At 43.5% G+C, this 19,124-nt stretch overlaps 1 protein-coding gene and 1 long non-coding RNA gene across 2 annotated transcripts in view; both read right to left on the reverse strand.

Moving 5' to 3' along the window:
• ZC3HAV1 (zinc finger CCCH-type containing, antiviral 1) overlaps positions 1-6,305 on the reverse strand; it is a 59,837-nt gene extending 53,532 nt beyond the window's left edge. Inside the window, exon 1 of the mRNA XM_068549540.1 lies at positions 5,609-6,305. Within this exon, the coding sequence (XP_068405641.1) occupies positions 5,609-5,916 (308 nt within the window). The 5' untranslated portion in view covers positions 5,917-6,305. The remainder of the gene's footprint in view (positions 1-5,608) is intronic.
• An 8,267-nt stretch (positions 6,306-14,572) lies between these two features.
• Positions 14,573-19,079, reverse strand: LOC137768581 (uncharacterized). Its single transcript, XR_011074767.1, has 3 exons — positions 18,795-19,079; positions 17,464-17,621; positions 14,573-15,558 (listed from the first exon to the last, which is right to left on the reverse strand). It is a non-coding gene; the product is annotated as an uncharacterized lncRNA (long non-coding RNA).
• Positions 19,080-19,124: the final 45 nt, after the last annotated feature.

Genomic DNA, 19,124 nt, shown 5'->3' on the forward strand with positions numbered 1-19,124 from the left:
TAATCAGCTTGACTGAGGGAATCACTTCACAATGTATACATATAACAAACTATCACATTGTACATCTTAAATATATACAATATTTATTAGTCAATCGTACCTAAAGCTGGTATGTTTATCTCTAGTTATCACCTCTAAAATGGGGGAGATGATCAAAGGTGAGAATTCAGGGGGTTTTAACTGTGCAATATTTTATTTCTGAAGCTGATTTGTGGGTACACAGATATTCACTGTATGCTTTATACATTCTCATAAGACTTAAATATCACCTAATAAAAACTTTAATGAGAAAATTCTTTTAAAATAAGATACCATTGTATACCCTTCAGATTGGCATAAATCAAAAAAATCTGATAATACTAAGTGCTAGTTGGCTATAAAATGGGGAAACTGAGACATCAAACATGAAAATGTAAATTGGTACAACCACTTTTACTACACTGATGTGTCAGAATCCTGAAAAGTTGAAGCTGTGCAAGAACTGAACCCAGCAATTCCATTTCCTAATGATCTACCTTGCAGAAGCTCTTGCCATGAGCACCAAGAGAATGTATAGTCTTGGCAGCATGCTTTTTTGTAGCAAAAAATTAGAAATATTCTAAATGCCCATTATTGCAGGAATAGGTGCTGAACTGTGGTGTAAATCATATGGTGAAATACTATTGAACTGTGGTATAAATCATATGATGAAATACTATATGGCTGTTAAGATGAATAAACTAGATCCTTATAACAACATGAATAGATCTTCAAAACATAACATTGGGTAAAAATTCTAAAACACATAAAACAATACTACATTTTGTATATGAATACAAATATATATGAGAGGAAATTTTTAAATCATGGAAGGGCAGGACACACCCCAAAATCATGATTAAAGCTGCTTCTGGGGAAAGAGGGAAATGAGACTAGGGAAGAGAAAAAAACAATAACCTTAGGCCTGTTATGGTATTTATTTTATTTTAAAATAAAAAAAGCAAAAATAGAAATATAAATATTTATTCTGGGAGGTGAATTATAAGCTTATTATACTATATATTCTTTCATATAGTATAGCTTTCGTTGTATACTCAGAATATATATACTCTGATGCTTGTTGTACTACTCTTTGCATTTTTTTGGTTGGTTTTTTTTTTTTCAATTTATGAAATTGTCAATTAGTTTTCTTCCTGTCTACCCATCCCCATCCAAAGTTTCAGTTATGCAAATGGGAAAGGCATACAAACAGGAAAGAGCCCAGAGGAAACACCCACATTAGCAGAAACCACAAAGCTAGTTGAAGACAGACAGCCTGCTTTAAACAGTTAAACAGAAATCATGCTTGCAAAACAATATCTTGACCTTGAATTAATGAAAGATCACACTTCATACAGCTACTTGACGACACCAGTAGCTAAGTTAAGAAGTTATGCAGATCTGGGTTCAACACTAACTTTGCCAGCTATCTGCTATGTGACCTTCAGTAAAATTCTAAACAGCTCTAGGCCTGAGTTACATTAAGATGGGACTTAGGGACTTCCCGGGTGGTCCAGTGGTTAAGAATCCGCCTTCCAATGCAGGGGACATGGGTTAGATCTCTGGTCAGGGAACTAAGATCCCACATGCCGCAACTAAGCCCGCGAGCTGCAACTACTGAGCCCGCGCACGCTCTACAGCCCGCACGCCACAACTAGAGAAGCCCACGAGCTGCAATGAAGAGCCCATGTGCCGCAATTGAGACCCGATGCAGCCAAATAAATTAATTAAATAAATAAATATTAAAAAAAAAAAAAGATGAGACTTACAACACCTACCTCAGGAATCATAGTAGAGACGAACTTGGATACCATCTCTAAAGTGCTTATCATAGTACTTGGTAGACAGTTATTTGTTCAACAAATGGTAGTTATTATTTGTGCCAGAACTGGGATTAGAACTCCATGTGTGGGCGTATGTTTCAGCAAAGCAAACAGAAATACTCAAAATGATGGACCAAAACTAATTATCCAATAGCGAAGCAAGCCCTGTTGTCAACTAAAATGCATAGTTAAAAGCAACATCAGAGAGACTTCCCTGGTGGCACAGTGGTTAAGAATCCGCCTGCCAATGCAGGAGACACGGGTTCGAGCCCTGGTCCGGGAAGATCCCACATGTCAGGGAGCAACTAAGCCCGCGAGCCACAACTACTGAGCCCGTGTGCCACAACTACTGAAGACCGCACGCCTAGAGCCTGAGATCCACAACAAGAAGCCACAGCAATGAGAAGCCCACACACCGCAATGAAGAGTAGCCCCCACTCGCTGCAACTAGAGAAAGCCCACACACAGCAACGAAGACCCAACCCAGCCAAAAATTAAAAAAATTTTAAAAATAAAAGCAACATAAGAGAAAAGACCGGAACAGCAGAACTGATAGGAGAAATTCCACCTATAAATAATAGTACTACAGAGGAAAATGTAGCAGTCCAGCAAAAGGCAAGCTATCCTCATGCAGACAGAGAACAGTTACCAAACTGAATGGTAACCTCAGCATGGGTATCAACTGGTCAACAGCGCCCACCAACCTATAATCCACAAAGAAAGCCCTTAGAATCCCATGTGTCAAGTATTAGAAGATGAGGATTTATAAGTTGCTAAGAAAGGGAAAATATTTTAAAACATACTTGGGAAAAAAATATATTTTCTAGGCTTTTAGGCAAAAGAAAAAGAATTCTCCCAAGGGTCCTTATTATGAGGACACAATATAAATTAATGGATTAAAAATTTGTAATTCCCAAACTCAAAAGTGATATAAAAAGATTTTAAAAATAAGACTGGATCCATACATTTAAGAAATAAGAATTTATCACTCAACTAAAAAAAAAAAAAAAAGACTTTAATGAATTCTCCAGAGAATCCACCCAAACTTGCATAGACCAAATTATTCCTACAGACCATACTATTCATATAGAACATATTATTCCTCTTTTAAAATATAAAAAAGTGCAGGTTAACTACCCAACTTACGAGCTTAAAATGGTTTTGAGTTGCAAACAACAACAACAAAATAATAACAACAATAATAAAACAAAAAACTAAAGTTTCTAAACCTACTGCATGTAACAAATTAAAACAGTTTCTAAATATATTAAATATATAACATATTGAAACAATTATGAATTATGACTGTGTAGGTTTTTTTCCCTGAAAATTAAAGTCCAAGTATAGGGCAATCAGAGAAATTTGAACACTAACTGGATATTATATGATATTAAAATTATAATCGAAGGGACTTCCCTGGTGGCACAACGGTTAAGAATCTGCCTGCCAATGCAGGGAACACTGGTTCGAGCCCTGGTCTGGGAAGATCCCACATGCCGCAGAGCAACTAAGCCTGTATGCCCCAACTACTGAGCCTGTGCTCTAGAGCCTGTGAGCCACAACTACTGAGCCCTCGTGCCGCAACTACTGAAGCCCACGCGCCTAGAACCGGTGCTCCGCAACTAGAGACGCCACCGCAATGAGAAGCCCACGCACCGCAACAAACAGTAGCTCCCACTCGCCGCAACTAGAGAAAGCCCGTGCGCAGCAACAAAGACCCAAGGCAGCCAAAATTAAATAAATGAATAAATAAATTTATAAAAAGAAAATATAATCGTAAAAAAAAGTGATCATTGTACTGTGGTTATACTAATAAAATAGAGTCTTTAATCTTTGGAGATACTAAAGTATTTACAAAGCAAATAATCTCTGGCATTTGGTTTAAAATAACACGTTTGAGTTGGGGACAGGGATGGGGAGGGGAGAATAAATGAACCAAAACTGGCCTTACTGTACTTTGAAAACTGTTGAACCGATGAGCACATAGGTTCATCATTCTCTTTTCTTTACTTTAGTGCATGTTGAAAATATTCATAGTAAAAAATTAGAAGATAAGAAGCCTATGCATTTAAAACTAATAGCCAACACCAACTGGTGAAGAATTTTTCACAACAGAAAAGATAACAAGGCCTTCCATCTCCATTGTTATTCGGTAGAGTGCTAGAATGTTCCTTCCTTTTTTCTATTCTCTACCCTCTTTTCCTCCTTCCTGATGTCATCTGCCGACTTAGATGACGCCTTCCATACACATAACTTCCTGAAACTCAGAAATAGACTTTCAAATTGTTGCCTCACGACATAATAAATATTTCTTTTTAATAACAATGGAGCATATTTTTAAAATTTTAGTTTTGCTCTGAACAAATTTTTTTAAAAACTTATCTACCACATCCATTTAAAACATCTGTCTTTTGTGTGTTTTATCATACAAGTAGTGCAAGTGAGCAATCTAAAGTTTTTCACTAATAAGCACATGCTGAAAAGTTTGATGACCACCATTTTGGACACTAAGACACCACTTAAAGTTTTTAAGGATGGAGGAAGTGTGACAAGTACTACATCAAGAAAAACAATTTAGCAGAAGTACATACGGATAGGAAAGATGGGGAGAAAGACTATGGTCAGAGAAAATCATTCATTAATTCAACAAGGCATTCATTTAGAAGTGAGATGCGGAAGTAGGAACCAGACAGGGAAGGGATGGGAGAGGTCAATAAAAGAACTTGGTGTTTAAGGTATTATGAAGGAGGAAGAAGAGGTTGAGGGTTGGGGGGTGGGGGGGGGGAGTGTCACAGACCCTGCCCTGGGGGAAAGAAGATGAGTTCGACACAGACTGGCAGGATATTCAGGTGCAGATGCTCCTCAGACACCTGGAGATGAAGAACCTAGAGTCAGTAGGAAGGCCGGGGCAACGGATGTACACAAGGAAGCCATCTTTGTAGATGTGACGACTAAACCCAAGGAAGTGAGGGCTCTCGGGGAGAGACCTGGAACACAGGTGCATCAAAAGGCTTAACTGAAACCTTGGGGCACACCTATATTCAGGAAGCAAAAAAGGAACAAGTGGAAACACAGAAGCAGCTGCCTGGGAGATATGGCACACTGTTTCAAGGTGGTCCCAAGGGTAGGCGGTCAACGGTGCAGGCCACCGCGGGGCCCACGGGAAAGGAGCTCTGGAAGAGGACCCATCATTGGTAACCTTGAATAGAACCATTCTGGTCGTGGTGGTGCGGGCTAGAGTCAGATATCAGAAAAGTGATAATGAGGGGAAAGGAGGCGCTTGGAAAGGAAGGCCAAGCAGAGAGCCGCAGCTCGCCGCGACGGAGACAGACCCCGGGGTCGAGCCGGCTGGGGGGCTGGGAAGACCGCACAACACCTAGGCGGTAAGGTAGCAGAGAGGGAACGACTCAAGATGCCAGAGAATGGAGGCATTTTCTTTCGTTCCCAAACCTGCCTCCAAATGGTCTAGGCCCGGGCTTGCCCAAAAGTACTTTATCCTTATGGAGGTGGGGAGTTGATCGTAGTCTTCACCGGGGCGGTAGCGCGCTAGCCATATTCAAAGGAAGGTCTGAAGGCGCTGGAGGGAAGGGAACCTGCGAGAGCAGAAGCACGGGCCCAGCAAGAAGGGAAGCAGAGGAGGGAGCAGCTGGAGGAAGAGGCATCGGGTGCGAGGTCCCCGCGAGCGCGCACCCCTCGCGGAGCAGCAGCCGCGACAGTCCTCCCAGACCGGGACCCGGGGAGACGCCCCTCCCTCCCAGGGCACTCACCGCTCCGACTGCGAATAGTGGCACCGGCCCAGCAGGTTGAGCTTGCAGAGGTGCAGGTTTCCGCAGGGTTTGCTGCAGTACTTGCGACGGCAGACCCGGGCTCGAGTGGTGGCCACCACGGACCGGATGACCCCGTCCTTGCCGCCCGTCTCCAACACCACGAAGCGGTCGGGCCCGGCCTCTTCCAGCACCTCGCAGAGCTGCGCCTCGGAGAGCTGCATCTCGTCGAGCAGCGCTTCCAGGGCCATGCGGCCCCCGTGGGCGCACAGGATCTTGGTGATGAAGCAGCATACCCCCGGGTCCGCCATGGCGCGCTGCGCTGGCCTGGCCGCGGCGCGGGACTCTGCTCCAGGGAGAATCGAAACTTAAGAGTCCCGGGGGCGGGCGCGGGCGGCGCGCGGGCTGGGCGCGCCCCGGGCGGGGGAGCGTGCGCTCTCCGGCGCCGCTAGCCGAGCCCAGCGGTTTCGGTTTCCCAGTAAGCTTGGGTCGAGAGGCCAAATCTCACCGACGCGGTCCCTGTGTCAGATTTAAAGTCAATCGCGACGGTAACCTAGTGCAAAGAGGGCGAACAAGCGCGGGCTAATCTGCAGGCGACCGCGGCGACCACCGGACGGCTCCTCGAGGGTCAGGTTCCCCAGCTGGGCACCGAGAGGCTTCTTCGGAAAGAAGAGAAACTAAAACTGATCTCGGGGCTCTGGTGGGGTTTTTATAAACCAGCCAGAGTGACGAATGACGCGAGTCTTGGGAGCTCCCTTGAGGAGTCCTAGGTTCTCTACCCCACCCATTCCCGGAAAGAACAGACCCAAGTGAGCGCTCGCTCCGAGCCCGTCGCCCTGCCTCCGGTATTAGTGAATCTTTACAACTCCATTGAGTTAGATATTGTTATCCTCACTCTACTTGAGGAAGTAATTTGAGTAAACACAGCCTGCAAGCTGGAGCCTGGGAACCTGAGGTTCCCCAAATCTGGCCCCCAGATCGTGGTCCGCCTGGCCGGGACCAATGTGAACTTTCTCTCACACCACCCGTCCTTCTCAAAGGACAACGATTATTGCTCTCCCTCTTTTTTGCCTTCTTATGAGCTCTTTGAAGAACGACTTCTTGACACATTCTTGCCTGTCTATAGTAGCTAACAGAGGTGCCCCAGACACCGCTTAATCCCTGATAGCAATCAGTCACAGTCGGGCAGGCAGGCTTAGACATATCCCAAGGCTTCAGATAGGTTCCTCTCTCTGGATATTTGGACAAGACCTTTTTCCCCCGGTGGGGACTCACTTGGACCCCCAGAGTTGGTATAAAGTGAGAACGTTTGAACTACAGAAGATACAGAAAGAAATTTTATCTGAGTTTCTCTTAATCTGACTAAAGCAAAGCCTCCTGAAAATACAGCTACCTTTAAACCCCTTCCAAGGGAGTTTCCTGCTAATTCAGTTGCCCCGGAGACACAATGTCCATTGCAATTAGCATCAAAAAGCCCAGTAGAACCTTCCATACTCTCCCACTGAAGCCCTAAAAACCCCCCTTTTGTTAAATTGAGATATATAAAGTTACTTCAGGCTATTCCAGGAGGTTTCCATTATTGGAAACTCCCCCCCCCCCAATGCCAAATAAATCTCGTCTTTTCTCTTTTTAATCTGTCTATTGTCAGTTAATTTGCAGGACCTAATCACTGGACTCAAATTGCAAGAGGCAAAAGGTTTTCCTCCCAACACTCCCAGGTGAAATGGGTCATTGATCGGATAAGTAATAAACCTTTTTTTAAATGATAGAATTCAGTTGTCAAACTAGAAACTCTTCAAAATGATTAATGGGCATTCTCAGATTGGTAATTCATTGTTGATGATCAGTCTCTTAGGAATACAGTACTTTGGTATGAAAACCAGCAAAAGCTAGGTTCCCTCTAGCTATTACTTTATAGTTTCCTTTAATCCACTTGGCCTGATTTGTGGTCTGACAGGTTCCCAGGGACTGGGCTTTCAATATCAAATCAATTGAATTCACCACAGTATCTTCTGTGTGGCCCTTACTTTAGTTAGTCACTCTGAACACACAGAAGTTTAAGAAATAGTCCCTGCACTCAAGGAGCTTATGTTTGGGAAGACATGAAAAAACACTAAAACATAAGGGAATCCGTGGTTAAGTGCTGCAACGGGGTATAAAGGAGGTTGGAGAAGAGTACAGCTTGGCTAGAGTGGTTGGGATTAGAGATATAAAATTCCCCTCAATCTGAGGCCCTGAGAAACAATTTAAGGGGTTGTGGAGAGGAAAAAAAGCAGAGATTTAGGAAATTCGTGTTGTCACAGGTTGGGTTCTCCAGGAAGCAGACACTGATATGGAGTTGAGAGTACAAAAGATCTCCTGGAGTGTAACACCAGAGAAAGTCAAGGGAAGAAGCAGGATTGGTCTGTGAGGGCTGTCAGACTGCAATGCAGACCTCACAAAGTCTCTGCCGGCCCAATGGGAGCAGGAGACTAGCCTCGGGCAGAAAAGCCTAGGCCCTTGTACCACTGCCTTGGATGGTCATTGGCAGGGGCCGCTGGAGCAGTGCCTGACTTCAGCTCAGTCACTGAGGTGAATCCTGAAGGAGCTGAAGCTGGAGGCGCTCAGCTAAGCACACTCCTTGCAGCTGGGAAGCAAGCCCTGCCTTGAAGGGAAATCTCAGTGACGCCCTGTGTCTGCTCTAGTCCACCTTTTATGCCACGTGGATCTGTTGTTTCTCCATCTATACTCGGGAAACAGCTTTTTCAGCACTCTGATGGGCCGCTCTTCCTGAAAAATAACTTAGGAGAGGGAAGTTAACGGATGAACTACAGCTTCTGTCACTGCACCTGGTTGTAGGACCACAACTGGTCCTCATCATTTCCCTCCATCACCATCCATTTCTTTTTCTTTTTTCTTTTTTTATTGAAGTATATTTGATTTACAATATTGTATTAATTTCAGGTGTACGGAAAAGTGATTCAGTTATACATATGTATATATCTATATATTTTTTGGATTCTTCTCCGTTGTTGTTTATTACAAGGTATTGAATATAGTTCCCTGTGCTATGCAGTAAATCCTTGTTGTTTATCTATTTTATATATAGTAGTGTGCATCTGTTAATCTCACATACTCCCGATTTATCCCTCCCTTCCCTTCCCCTTCGGTAACCATAAGTTTATTTTCTGTGTCTGTGAGTCTATTTCTGTTTTGTAAAAAAGTTCATTTGTACTATTTTTTAGATTCCACATATAAGTGATATCATATAGTATTTGTCTTTCTCTGACTTATTTTACTTAGTATGATAATGTCTAGGTCCATCCATGTTGCTACAAATGGCATTATTTCATTCTTTTTTATGGCTAATATTCTATTGTATATACTACATCTTCTTTATCCATTTGCTGATGGACACTTAGGTTGCTTCCATGTCTTGGCTATTGTAAATAGTGCTACTAAGAATATTGGGGTGCATGTATCTTTTCAAATTAGAACTTTCATCTTTTCCAGGTATATACCCAGGAGCGTGATTGCTGGATCATATGGTAGCTCTATTTTTAGTTTTCTAAGGAAACTCCATACTGTTTTCCATAGTGGCTACACCAATTTACATTCCCACCACCGTGCAGGAGGGTTCCCTTTTCTTCACACCCTCTCCAGCATTTATTATTTGTAGAATTTTTGATGATGGCACCACTATCCATTTCTAATTCCCCTCACCCTAAGGTGGTCTCAGTCGATCACCTGGGTGGGTACCCCAAACCCTTATTCCTAAGAGGTCCGAGCACCTTCTCAGACCACCGTTGCTGCTCTTGTCTTGTCCATTCACAGTCACAGTTGGGCAAAAGAGTACCAGTTGACACACAAATAGGTCACTGGAATACACACATATTCCTCCCTGCCCCCTCTCACAGCAGCCCTACCTCCTGCTGACCAGGTCAATTACCTCTGATAAGACAGTGATCCCTTGTCTTACTGCTGGTCTCTCACCATGAGGAGGGCAAAGTGCCTGGTGGCAGCTGTAACGTGTAATCCAATGGGATCTTTGCTGTATCCGCAAGCAAGAATGTGCCCCTTTTGGGGACCAAGACCTCTAATTTTGCAGAGCCTGGACTCGTGGGGACAGGGAAGCTCACTGGATTTGTAGGAGAGTAAAACTTGCCGCCCCAAAATATCACTTTAGCATGTGGATTATTTCCAGCTGAAAATAATCAAGGCCCAAAAGACTCAGGAAGAAACTCTGACCTTCCCACAACTGCCTAAAAAAATTTTAGCTAGAGGGTCTGTTCCCAAATAGAGCTATCACCAGAGATACCTGCAAAGAATATGGGCTGGGGCGGGAGGGGAAACACTAAACAGGGCCTAGAGGTCAGAGTCCATTCTGTGTCCCATTATGTCTGCGTGACCCAGCAAACATTTATTTACCAAACATTTGCTTTTCCATCTCCGTGTGAACGGCCTTCTTCCCCTTTGAAGTCCCAAACCACCACCCCCAACATCCTCTTTTGTCTTTAGCTGAAGATGGTATTTAAGGTGAGGGTTTCAGCTATTTGGGGGACTTACTCAGTTTTCCTGGGTCTCTCCCATGTATACATGTTATTCAACTTTGATTTCCTTCTGTTAATCTGTCTTATGTCAATTTAATTCTTTGACCAGCCAGAAGAACCTGGCAAGGTAGAGGAAGATTTCTTCCTCCCCAATGGGTCACTGGAATGATGCTAACTGAGGCCATTCATGCTTCCACCCACTGTGGAAGACACACGTATTCTTTCTACGGGGGACACAGCACCATACTACGTTATCTGACTGAAGGAGTATACTACGATGTCCTGGAGGAAATGTAATCACTGCAGTATATTGCCTCTATGCTGGAGCTACGGCTGCACCTCTAACTGACCATTCCAATATCTTATCTATCCAGCAGCTATGGGATTATACTGTGTGTGATATGACCCGTACATCCCATGTTCATGGGCCCATTCCTCTATTTCCTGTAATGGAAAGAATCTTCTGGTCAGATACTGTGCTATGTGGGATCCCATGTCTGTGGATCAGGCAATATTTAAGCCTCCAGAGAATGGTGCTACTGAGGTTCTGCAGGCAGGAAAGGCAACCCCATACCTGGAATCAGTGTCTATTCCTGAGACAGTAAACCTCTGGCCCTTCCAGGAAAAAAAGATGTCACAATGTCACAACTGGTCACCAAGTATCCTATTGGTCTCCTTAAGGAATAGTGCTTAGCCTTGGTCTTAATGGCTGGCACATTGGACATTTAGAGGTGGCAGTAGCTATATTTGTTTTGGTAAATGACAGTCCACGCTGTAGGTTTTTGTATCGCCTCCATCTCTTTTGCCACTGTAGGCTCTTTGTTCGGTACCCATCACGTAGCAGGGGTGGGACGGCGGCTCTGACAAAGGCTGGCTACATTAACTGGCCAAATTACTTTGTCTAGTTGGTACATCTTTTGTAATGGATATTTACTAGTGGGTTTAACATATTATACAAACAACTTCCCACTTTGCGTCCACTCCTACAAGTTCATCCAGGTACCTCTATTCCAGCTCTTCTTGTCTCTGATTTTACAATCTTTTTCTTTCAGGTCCTCCACCCACCAGCCAGGCCACACACCACTGTCCATGAGTCCACATTTATTCTAACCTTGGGCCATTCTCCTTCCACAGATGACCTGGTGCACACCTCAAAGCTCCTCCCATTGGGGAGATTTTCCTTCACCACCATTTTTCAAGGCCTCCCCTGAGTATGACTGTAATGTAGCTGCCTTCCATTTTCAGCTTGTGCCCACATACTGAGGGGACTCATCCATACTCCCAGCTTGGTCTTTTTCTTCTTCCTTTACTGGTTACATGGGACCCCCCTCGTACGGCCATAGGTATAAGCTGGTGGAGGGGTGCTGGTGCAAGTGTAATGAGTGACATGGAGATCTGGGCTACTTGCTCATACAGTTCCCTTGTACCCCCTAAATCCTGTATCCTGAGAGAGTACTCCTTTGTCAATAAATTCTGTGTACAATCTTATATTCCAACTTACTCGATAGAGATTTCTCAGAATGGTCAGGTTGGAAATCAAAATACAGCACTCATTTTACAGGATTGACAAGGAAAGGAGAAGAGAGGAGAGGAATTACTTAGGTAGCTAGAGAGGTTTTTTGTTTATTTGTTTGCTTATTTATTGCTGTTGTTTTACTGGAAGATCCGGGCATATTTGAACATTTCAAAGAAATATATCTGGGGAGAGTGCAAAGCTGCAGTTGCTCGGACACATTAGCGTGGTATCAGGCTACGTGAATCAGTTGAACCACCAATCAGGGAGGGAAGCAAAACATACACAAGGCAGTGACGACTTAGCTATGCCAAGTCATAGAAGTTTAAAGTACATAAACCTTGGAGGGTTGAGTCAGATGGAATGTCCAAAGTCCATGGCAAACAGATGCTCTCCAGGAGATATGGGAGTCAGAGGGGGCATTAGTCAGCCAGACAGGGGAGGGCAGAGATGGGGAGCAGGCAGGCGGGGTTTTCCTACGTTGAACTTGGCAGCAGCAAGGCTCCCTGGGAGGAAGAGAACTGGGACGGGATGGAGCTGGAGTATACAGGTGGAGGGGTTGACTTCAGAGTAAGAAGGGTCATTTCCCTCTTTGAGGATGAATTTAGACTTTGCTTTGGTGGTGTTAAAATGAGGAACTTCAGGCTGCAGACCTTTTGATAACACTCGTCTGAAGGCACAGGCCACAGGCATGCAGACAATGGCTTGACGTGGCAGCCAGCAAGTCCCACCTCCTGATATTTACACCCTTGTATAGTGCCCTCCCACAATGCATATGACTGATCTCTGTAATCAGTGGGATATGACAGCAATGACAGCGTGAGTTTCGAAGCTAGGTCATAAAAAACATTGTGACTTCCTTGTTCACTCTTTTATCACTCACTGTAGGGAAGCCAGCTGATATGTTGTGTGGACCCTCAAGAGGCCCTATGGAAAGGCCCATATGACAGGTAACAAACGCCTCCTGTCCACAACTAGCACTACCTTGCCAAGCATGTGGATGAGCCCCTTGGAATGGGATCCTTCAGCTCCAGCCAAGAGGTCCAATGACTAGATCCCCACAGCTGACAGCTCGACTTGAACCTTGGGAGAGACTCTGAGCCAGAGCCACCCACCTAAGCTACTCAGTAGTATGGGAGCTACTCAGTAACCATGGGAGATAAGAATATTGATTGCTTTAAGCTATTAAGCTTGGGGGTAAATTGTTATGCAGCAATGGATAATTAATACAACATCCCCAAATACACAAAGTAACAAAGGTCCAAAACACAAAGTAATGTGGACTGTGTAAGGAAACCGGGGAGGTAATCAGGTCCAGAGGAGGAATAAAAGAACAGATTAAGTGAAGCGAGCAGATGAGAGGGAGTGGGAATTACAACAGGTTATCAGGTTGTGTGTGACTGGGAGAGACAACAGGGAACTCATGATTTCTGAGACCACTTTATGGAAGGTCAGGACATGGCTGGGCATGGCAGGCAGAGAGAGGCCCACAGCAGGCTGCATCAGGGCGGCCTTTCATGGCTTGGGCTTCTTCCTTGAGTACTATTCCCCTTGGGATAGAACAGGACTGGGGCTGTGCCCTGAACCCTCTGGCACTCGGTGGGATGCTGACAAGACCACCAGGCCCTAAGCATTTACTATGTGTTAAGTGCTTTAAATAATATGAAAACTTAAACAAATGTGGCATTCATACCATGGAACATTATTCAGCCATCAGAAGGAATGAACTACTAGTATATCCTATAATGTGAATGAGCCTGGAAAACGTTATGATAAGTGCAAGAAGGCAAAGACAAAGGGTCATATACTGTATGATTCCATTTATATGAAATGTCCAGAATAGGCAAATCCACAGAGACAGAAAATAGACTGATGGTTGTCAGGAGCCCAGGAAAAGAGTGAATAGGGAGTGACTGCTAACAGGTACACGTTTCTTTTGGAGGTAACGAAAACGTTCTAAAATTAGATAATGGTGACGCACATTCTCGTGAACATACAAAAGCCCCATTAAATTGTACACTTTAAAGTAGTGAATTTTATGGCATGTAAATTATATCTCAATAAAAAAATAATATGAAGACGGAAGCACATGTAATAGCATTGACCATGTGCCCAGCACTGTTCTAAATGCTTTCTGTGTATAATTTGTTTAACTTTCACAACCAATGGACGTAGGAGGTAAGAACTATTATTATCATCTTCCATTTACAGGTGAGAAAACTGAAGCCCAGAGAGGTTAAGTGATTTGCCCAGGTCACACAGCTAAAGCAAGTACTAGAGCCAAGAACTGAACCCAGGCAGTCTATCTCCTGAAGCTACAGGCTTAACCATTACGTTATACCACCTTTCACTTATAAATGATCTCAGGTGAATCTTAAACAAATCAGTGAGGTGGGTTTTAGTATCTCTATCTACAGTACCTCTATTTCACCTCAGAGAAGTTAAGTAACCCGCTCACACCAGTAGGAGGAGGGGAGGCAGGATTCAAATTCAGGTCTTGCTGACTTCAAAGCACACAACTCTATGTCACCTTCAGCTCTTGCTAGCAGCTGCCTTCAGCACTAGGGGATGAACTAAAACGGACCTTCCGAGGATCCACACCTCAGCAGCTGGATGACACAGGGAGTTTCTTCTTTTAGGGATCATGGGATTGCAACACCTGGTATTTTTCCTGTGTACATGTTATGATGTCTATATTGCTTTCTGATTTTCCAATTATCTTTTCACCAAATAAACAATTACGTTAGCAATCAGAAGTTGAAAATTCGTTTGCTCAGTATCCTCACATAGACTTAGTTTTAAGTAGGATAAATGCAAGTTACCTTTTATATTGAAATAAATATTGACTCCTATGTTTTTAATTCATTTCAGTTAAAAATTTGGCCATACAGAAAAATTTGGGAGTTTTCAAATAGATACCTCTTTTTTATTTTTGGATTATGGAAAATTTCTATATAAAAATAGAATGGTATAATAAGCACTCACGTACCCATCACCTAGCTTCAACAATTATCACCTATAGATTTCTTATTACATAGTTCTCCAATTTATTAGTAGTTCAGCTATGATTACATTATCCTTTAGTAGTAGGTTAAATCACTTTTTAAAAGGCAAAATGTTAACAGGTGTTAATAGGTGGTTATAAATTTATAGATAATTTACATTTTCATTTTAATTCTCAGCATCTTCCAAACTTTCCAGGGTGAATATGTAGTACTTTTGTAATGAGAAAAAATGTTATTTTAAAATGATTGAAAAATGTATTTCTTTGAGTGTTTTTTTAAATATCTATTTATTTTGGCTGCACTGGGTCTTAGTTGCGGCATGCGAACTCTTAGTTGAGGCATGCATGCAGGATCTAGCTCCCCGACCACGGATCGAACCCGGGCCCCCTGCATTGGGAGTGCAGAGTCTTACCCACTGGACCACCAGGGAAGTGCCAGGAGTATTTTTTCAAATGCTTAATCCAAGAGTATTTCTTGCTCTTTCTTAGAACAGTCAAAAGTGGGGGATCCTTTCCCCATGAGCCCATAACTCACTGCGAGGGAGTGGGATAAAATTTGGTTTTTAAAACATTCTTTTTGATGGTAAGGTAGAATCTTTGTGAAACTAGTGAACAAAAGAAAAAAAAAAACCTAATAGCACTCAAGAGAGCTAATGAATAGAGTTGCTGTGGTTCTACAGCAGAAATGTTGAGGATTCTTCTTTTCATGAGACTTTTCCTTAAGGAAAATCCACCCGAACAAGAAATGCCAAAACTTCTTACAGTCTTTCATATTCCCTTAGCAAGTCATGGCCCTGGTGATTGACAGGTGGTTTCCAAGGACCGGCAGTCAGTATCACTGTGCATCAGGGCTAAATTGGAGCAACGGGGACTCCAGAACATCACTCCAAGCTCAGATGGGGACCACCTTAAAAAACAACCCCCCCAAAAAACACAGATTTAGCAAGATGCAATTCACATATCATAAAATTCAGCTGTTTTAAGTATACAATTCAATGTTTTTCAGTAAATTTACATAGGCATACAACCATCATCACAATCTGGGTCATTTTTACAATTCTTCAGAAACTGCTGTTCTATTGCAACTGCAATAAAGTTGCAAATTCCAACTTTGTCTCTTACCCATGCAACCAGCTTTTGTGTGTCTATGTTATTACATGTTTCATAACACATTAGATTCTTAGAGCTATAGCTGGGAATAATAGCTTCTTCTCAAGTACACTCAATGCCATATTCTGCCCTTCATAATTACAGCTACAGTTCAAACAGCTTCTACAGGGATTTAGAGGTTTAAGGCAATATCACAAACTACTGGAAATCGGAGATCATTTCAATGGATTTAGCAAGATCAACAAGGTTGTTTACAGCATAATAAGCAACAATGCCCTTAGACCTTGGCGAGAGGGGTCCCTGCCCTGGGCTCTGTGCCCTGACTGCACCCTGCACCAGGTGTGAAGAGGCAATGGAGCTGAGGGGTTCCTGCAGCCCTCCGCACCACACTATGGTGCCTAGGACTCGGAATTCCCTGCCCATACCACCCCAAGCCTGTTTCCATACCTGAGCCCGTCTCTTCCCAGCGTGTGTCCTCCCTTTAGGGCTATTGGGGGTGACTGCTCACAGGAGAGCGGGTGACTACCCTGGCACTTGGGGGCTGGGTGGCCACGCACATGCAGAGCCCACCAGGGTGCAGGATGGAGAGGAGAAGAGAAGAGAAGAGATGGGCTGAGAAGAGAAGCGCGTGGGCTGAGTGAACACTGAGGGTAGCTCTCTCCACACTGCCACCTCCCCCAACAGAATTCCAAGAAGTCTGAGAATTCTAAATTGGAACGTGACCCTCTTCGTGATGGTGTATTTGTCAAGGCAAGAGGATAAAACATTTTAACAGTTTGCTAGGCTGATTTTAAATTTTTCAGTATTTAGACATACGGTATGTGGACCTCTCTTTGTATGGTTTCATTTATATGAAATATCCAGAATAGGCAAATCCATATGGAGAGAAGATGGGTTAGTGGTTCCCAGAGGGTGGGGGATGGAGGGGAAACTATGCATGTGCCTGTGGTATGTGTCTTTATCCATGTTTGTATGTATACAAAAGTGTATATATCAGGCAATGAAGATATGCAGTCACTCATTTACTCTCCAAGTGATTGGGGGTGAGGGTGAGGGGCGGGGAAAGGAGCTAGAGTGCAAGGAGGATGAAAAAGAATCTAAGAAGTCATACCTGCCTTCTATGAGCTTATGGTACACCTGAGTCTCTACAGGGCTATTCAGGGGGTATGTAATGTAATTCGACTATAACACAACTATCTATACACTTGGGAGAATTACTTCACTTCTCCAGATGTTAGTTCCTTAGTCTGTTAATTCTGAGGGTTGGACTAGATGTCCTTTAAAGGTCCCTTCCAGTTCTAATATTCCATGATTCGGTGATTTTAGACTACCCTTGCATCTGTGTTAACTGGGTTCAGGATTAAGATAGATAAACTAAGTCATCCACCCAGCACATATTATAGTTCCTTACTGTGTGTGGGTGTTGGCCACAAGCCAAAGCAACAAGGCCAGGGAAGAATGGTGGGATTGAGAAGTTGTAAAACATGCCATGAGCCAATTGTATAAGAGGCTCAAATCACTTGGCTTATTGCACTCAACACACTCAAATTAGTCACACCCAATAGTAAAGAAAATAAAGGGTTTAAGGAACCACTCTGAAGAGAGACAGGGGAAGGGAGGCATCCTCAACGCAAATGGCAGGCACGGGTTCTAGATGTAGGCAGCGGCAACCAGTGTGGCGCTGGCTTTTCTCAGCAATCACCTTCTACTCCGGCAGCTTCTGACACGGACAGTCTCCAGAGAGCGTAGCGCATGCAGTCCGTCGAGACCCTTCTCCAGCAACCGCACTCAGACCCTGTCTTTTGTGAGGTACAATCCCTAGGGTGCAACAGTTACAACCCCAGCAGCAAGGAGCCTTACCTGTGGACAAAAAAATGTTGCCTGCCATTTCAGTAAACAAAAAATGCTGTCTGCCATCAAGCCAACAGTCACTGCAGCTGCCCTGAGAGTGCATCCTGAGGGGAATTCAGGGTGGAGAAAAAGAGGATACTGGCCCTAGATAGTTAAGATGCATATCAAAGGAATAATTTCAATGAGCCCAGACACTTGCATCTTCCCATACATAGAAAAGCATTAAAACCTTTTACTTGAGATGTCTGTTTTTCGTAATTAGCAGTAATCTTTTGAAGTTTGACTACATTTTTTTTTTTTCCTCAGCAAAAACTCCTATATATCCTGGCTCCTCACTTACCTCTTTGGAACAGTTCTTCAGAGCGATCTGAGAAGCTAATTCCCGGGCTATAGTCCTTAGTAAGGTTCCCCAAATAAAATATAACTGTCAACTTTACGTTGTGCATTTTTTAAAGTCAACATACAGGTGTGGACCCCGAAAAATTAGGATCACTAAGACAAAGAGCATTGCTCACCACCCATTTCCACAAGAGTTCAGTTGTAACCCACCGCAGTTGCTGACTGACAGTAGGACTCTTAGGGGAATTCAAGGCGAAAACAGAATGAGGTATCTGTGCTTTGGATGCACACAAATAACGCAGGTCCCACAGATAGTTAGATGTATATCTCAGGAAGAATTTTAATGACCCTAGATTCTTGCATGTTCCCATACATAGAAAAGCTGAAAAGATTAACTGGAGACATCTGTTCTTTATGATTAGTAGTAATCTTACCAAGATATATGCTTGACTTCAGGTATTCCCTGGCCAAAAATCATGTATAAACTGGCTTCTCCCCTACCTCTACCGAGTAGTTGCCACAGTTTACTGAGTGGCTGTCTCCCGGGCTTTAGTCCTCAGAAAGATCCCGAATAAAACTTAAACGCACAACTCATGCTATGCATCTTTCTTTAAGTCTTTCCGCACACCTTTAAAAACAATTACTGGACCCTGGTGTTCCAGCCGTTAGAACTCCAGGCTTTCACTGAAGAGGGCCCGAGTTTGATCCCTGGTTGGGTAACTAAGATCCCACAAGCCCTGTGACACAGCCAACCCCCACCACCAAAAAAAAAAAAAAAAAAAATCAATTTACTTATTTGACTTCACACTCCAGTTATCTTAATTTACATATTCCAAATCTTACATCAGATCTTTAGAAACAATCAAGATGGGTGCCACACTGGCCACTGTGACTCCATCTTGGGTTTCCCTATTTCTAACAAATCAGAGGTTCTATTCTAAATTCTATGAGCAGGAATCACAATATAACGTCGAATCGCAATATAACGTCACATCACAAGGGTAGCTTTATCTATGGAAATAAGAAACCGTATTCTGGTGAACTCCCGCCTCCAAACATCGGCTTCCTCGGTTTGGCAGAAATTTTTTTCTAAGCTTTCCGGCACGGCACAGGAGACGGCGATCACGTGCCAGTCAGCGCCCCGTGTTGCTCAGGAGCCCAACGCCGTCCAAA

This window comes from Eschrichtius robustus, chromosome 8, assembly GCF_028021215.1.
Source record: "Eschrichtius robustus isolate mEscRob2 chromosome 8, mEscRob2.pri, whole genome shotgun sequence".
Classification (NCBI taxonomy): domain Eukaryota; kingdom Metazoa; phylum Chordata; class Mammalia; order Artiodactyla; family Eschrichtiidae; genus Eschrichtius; species Eschrichtius robustus.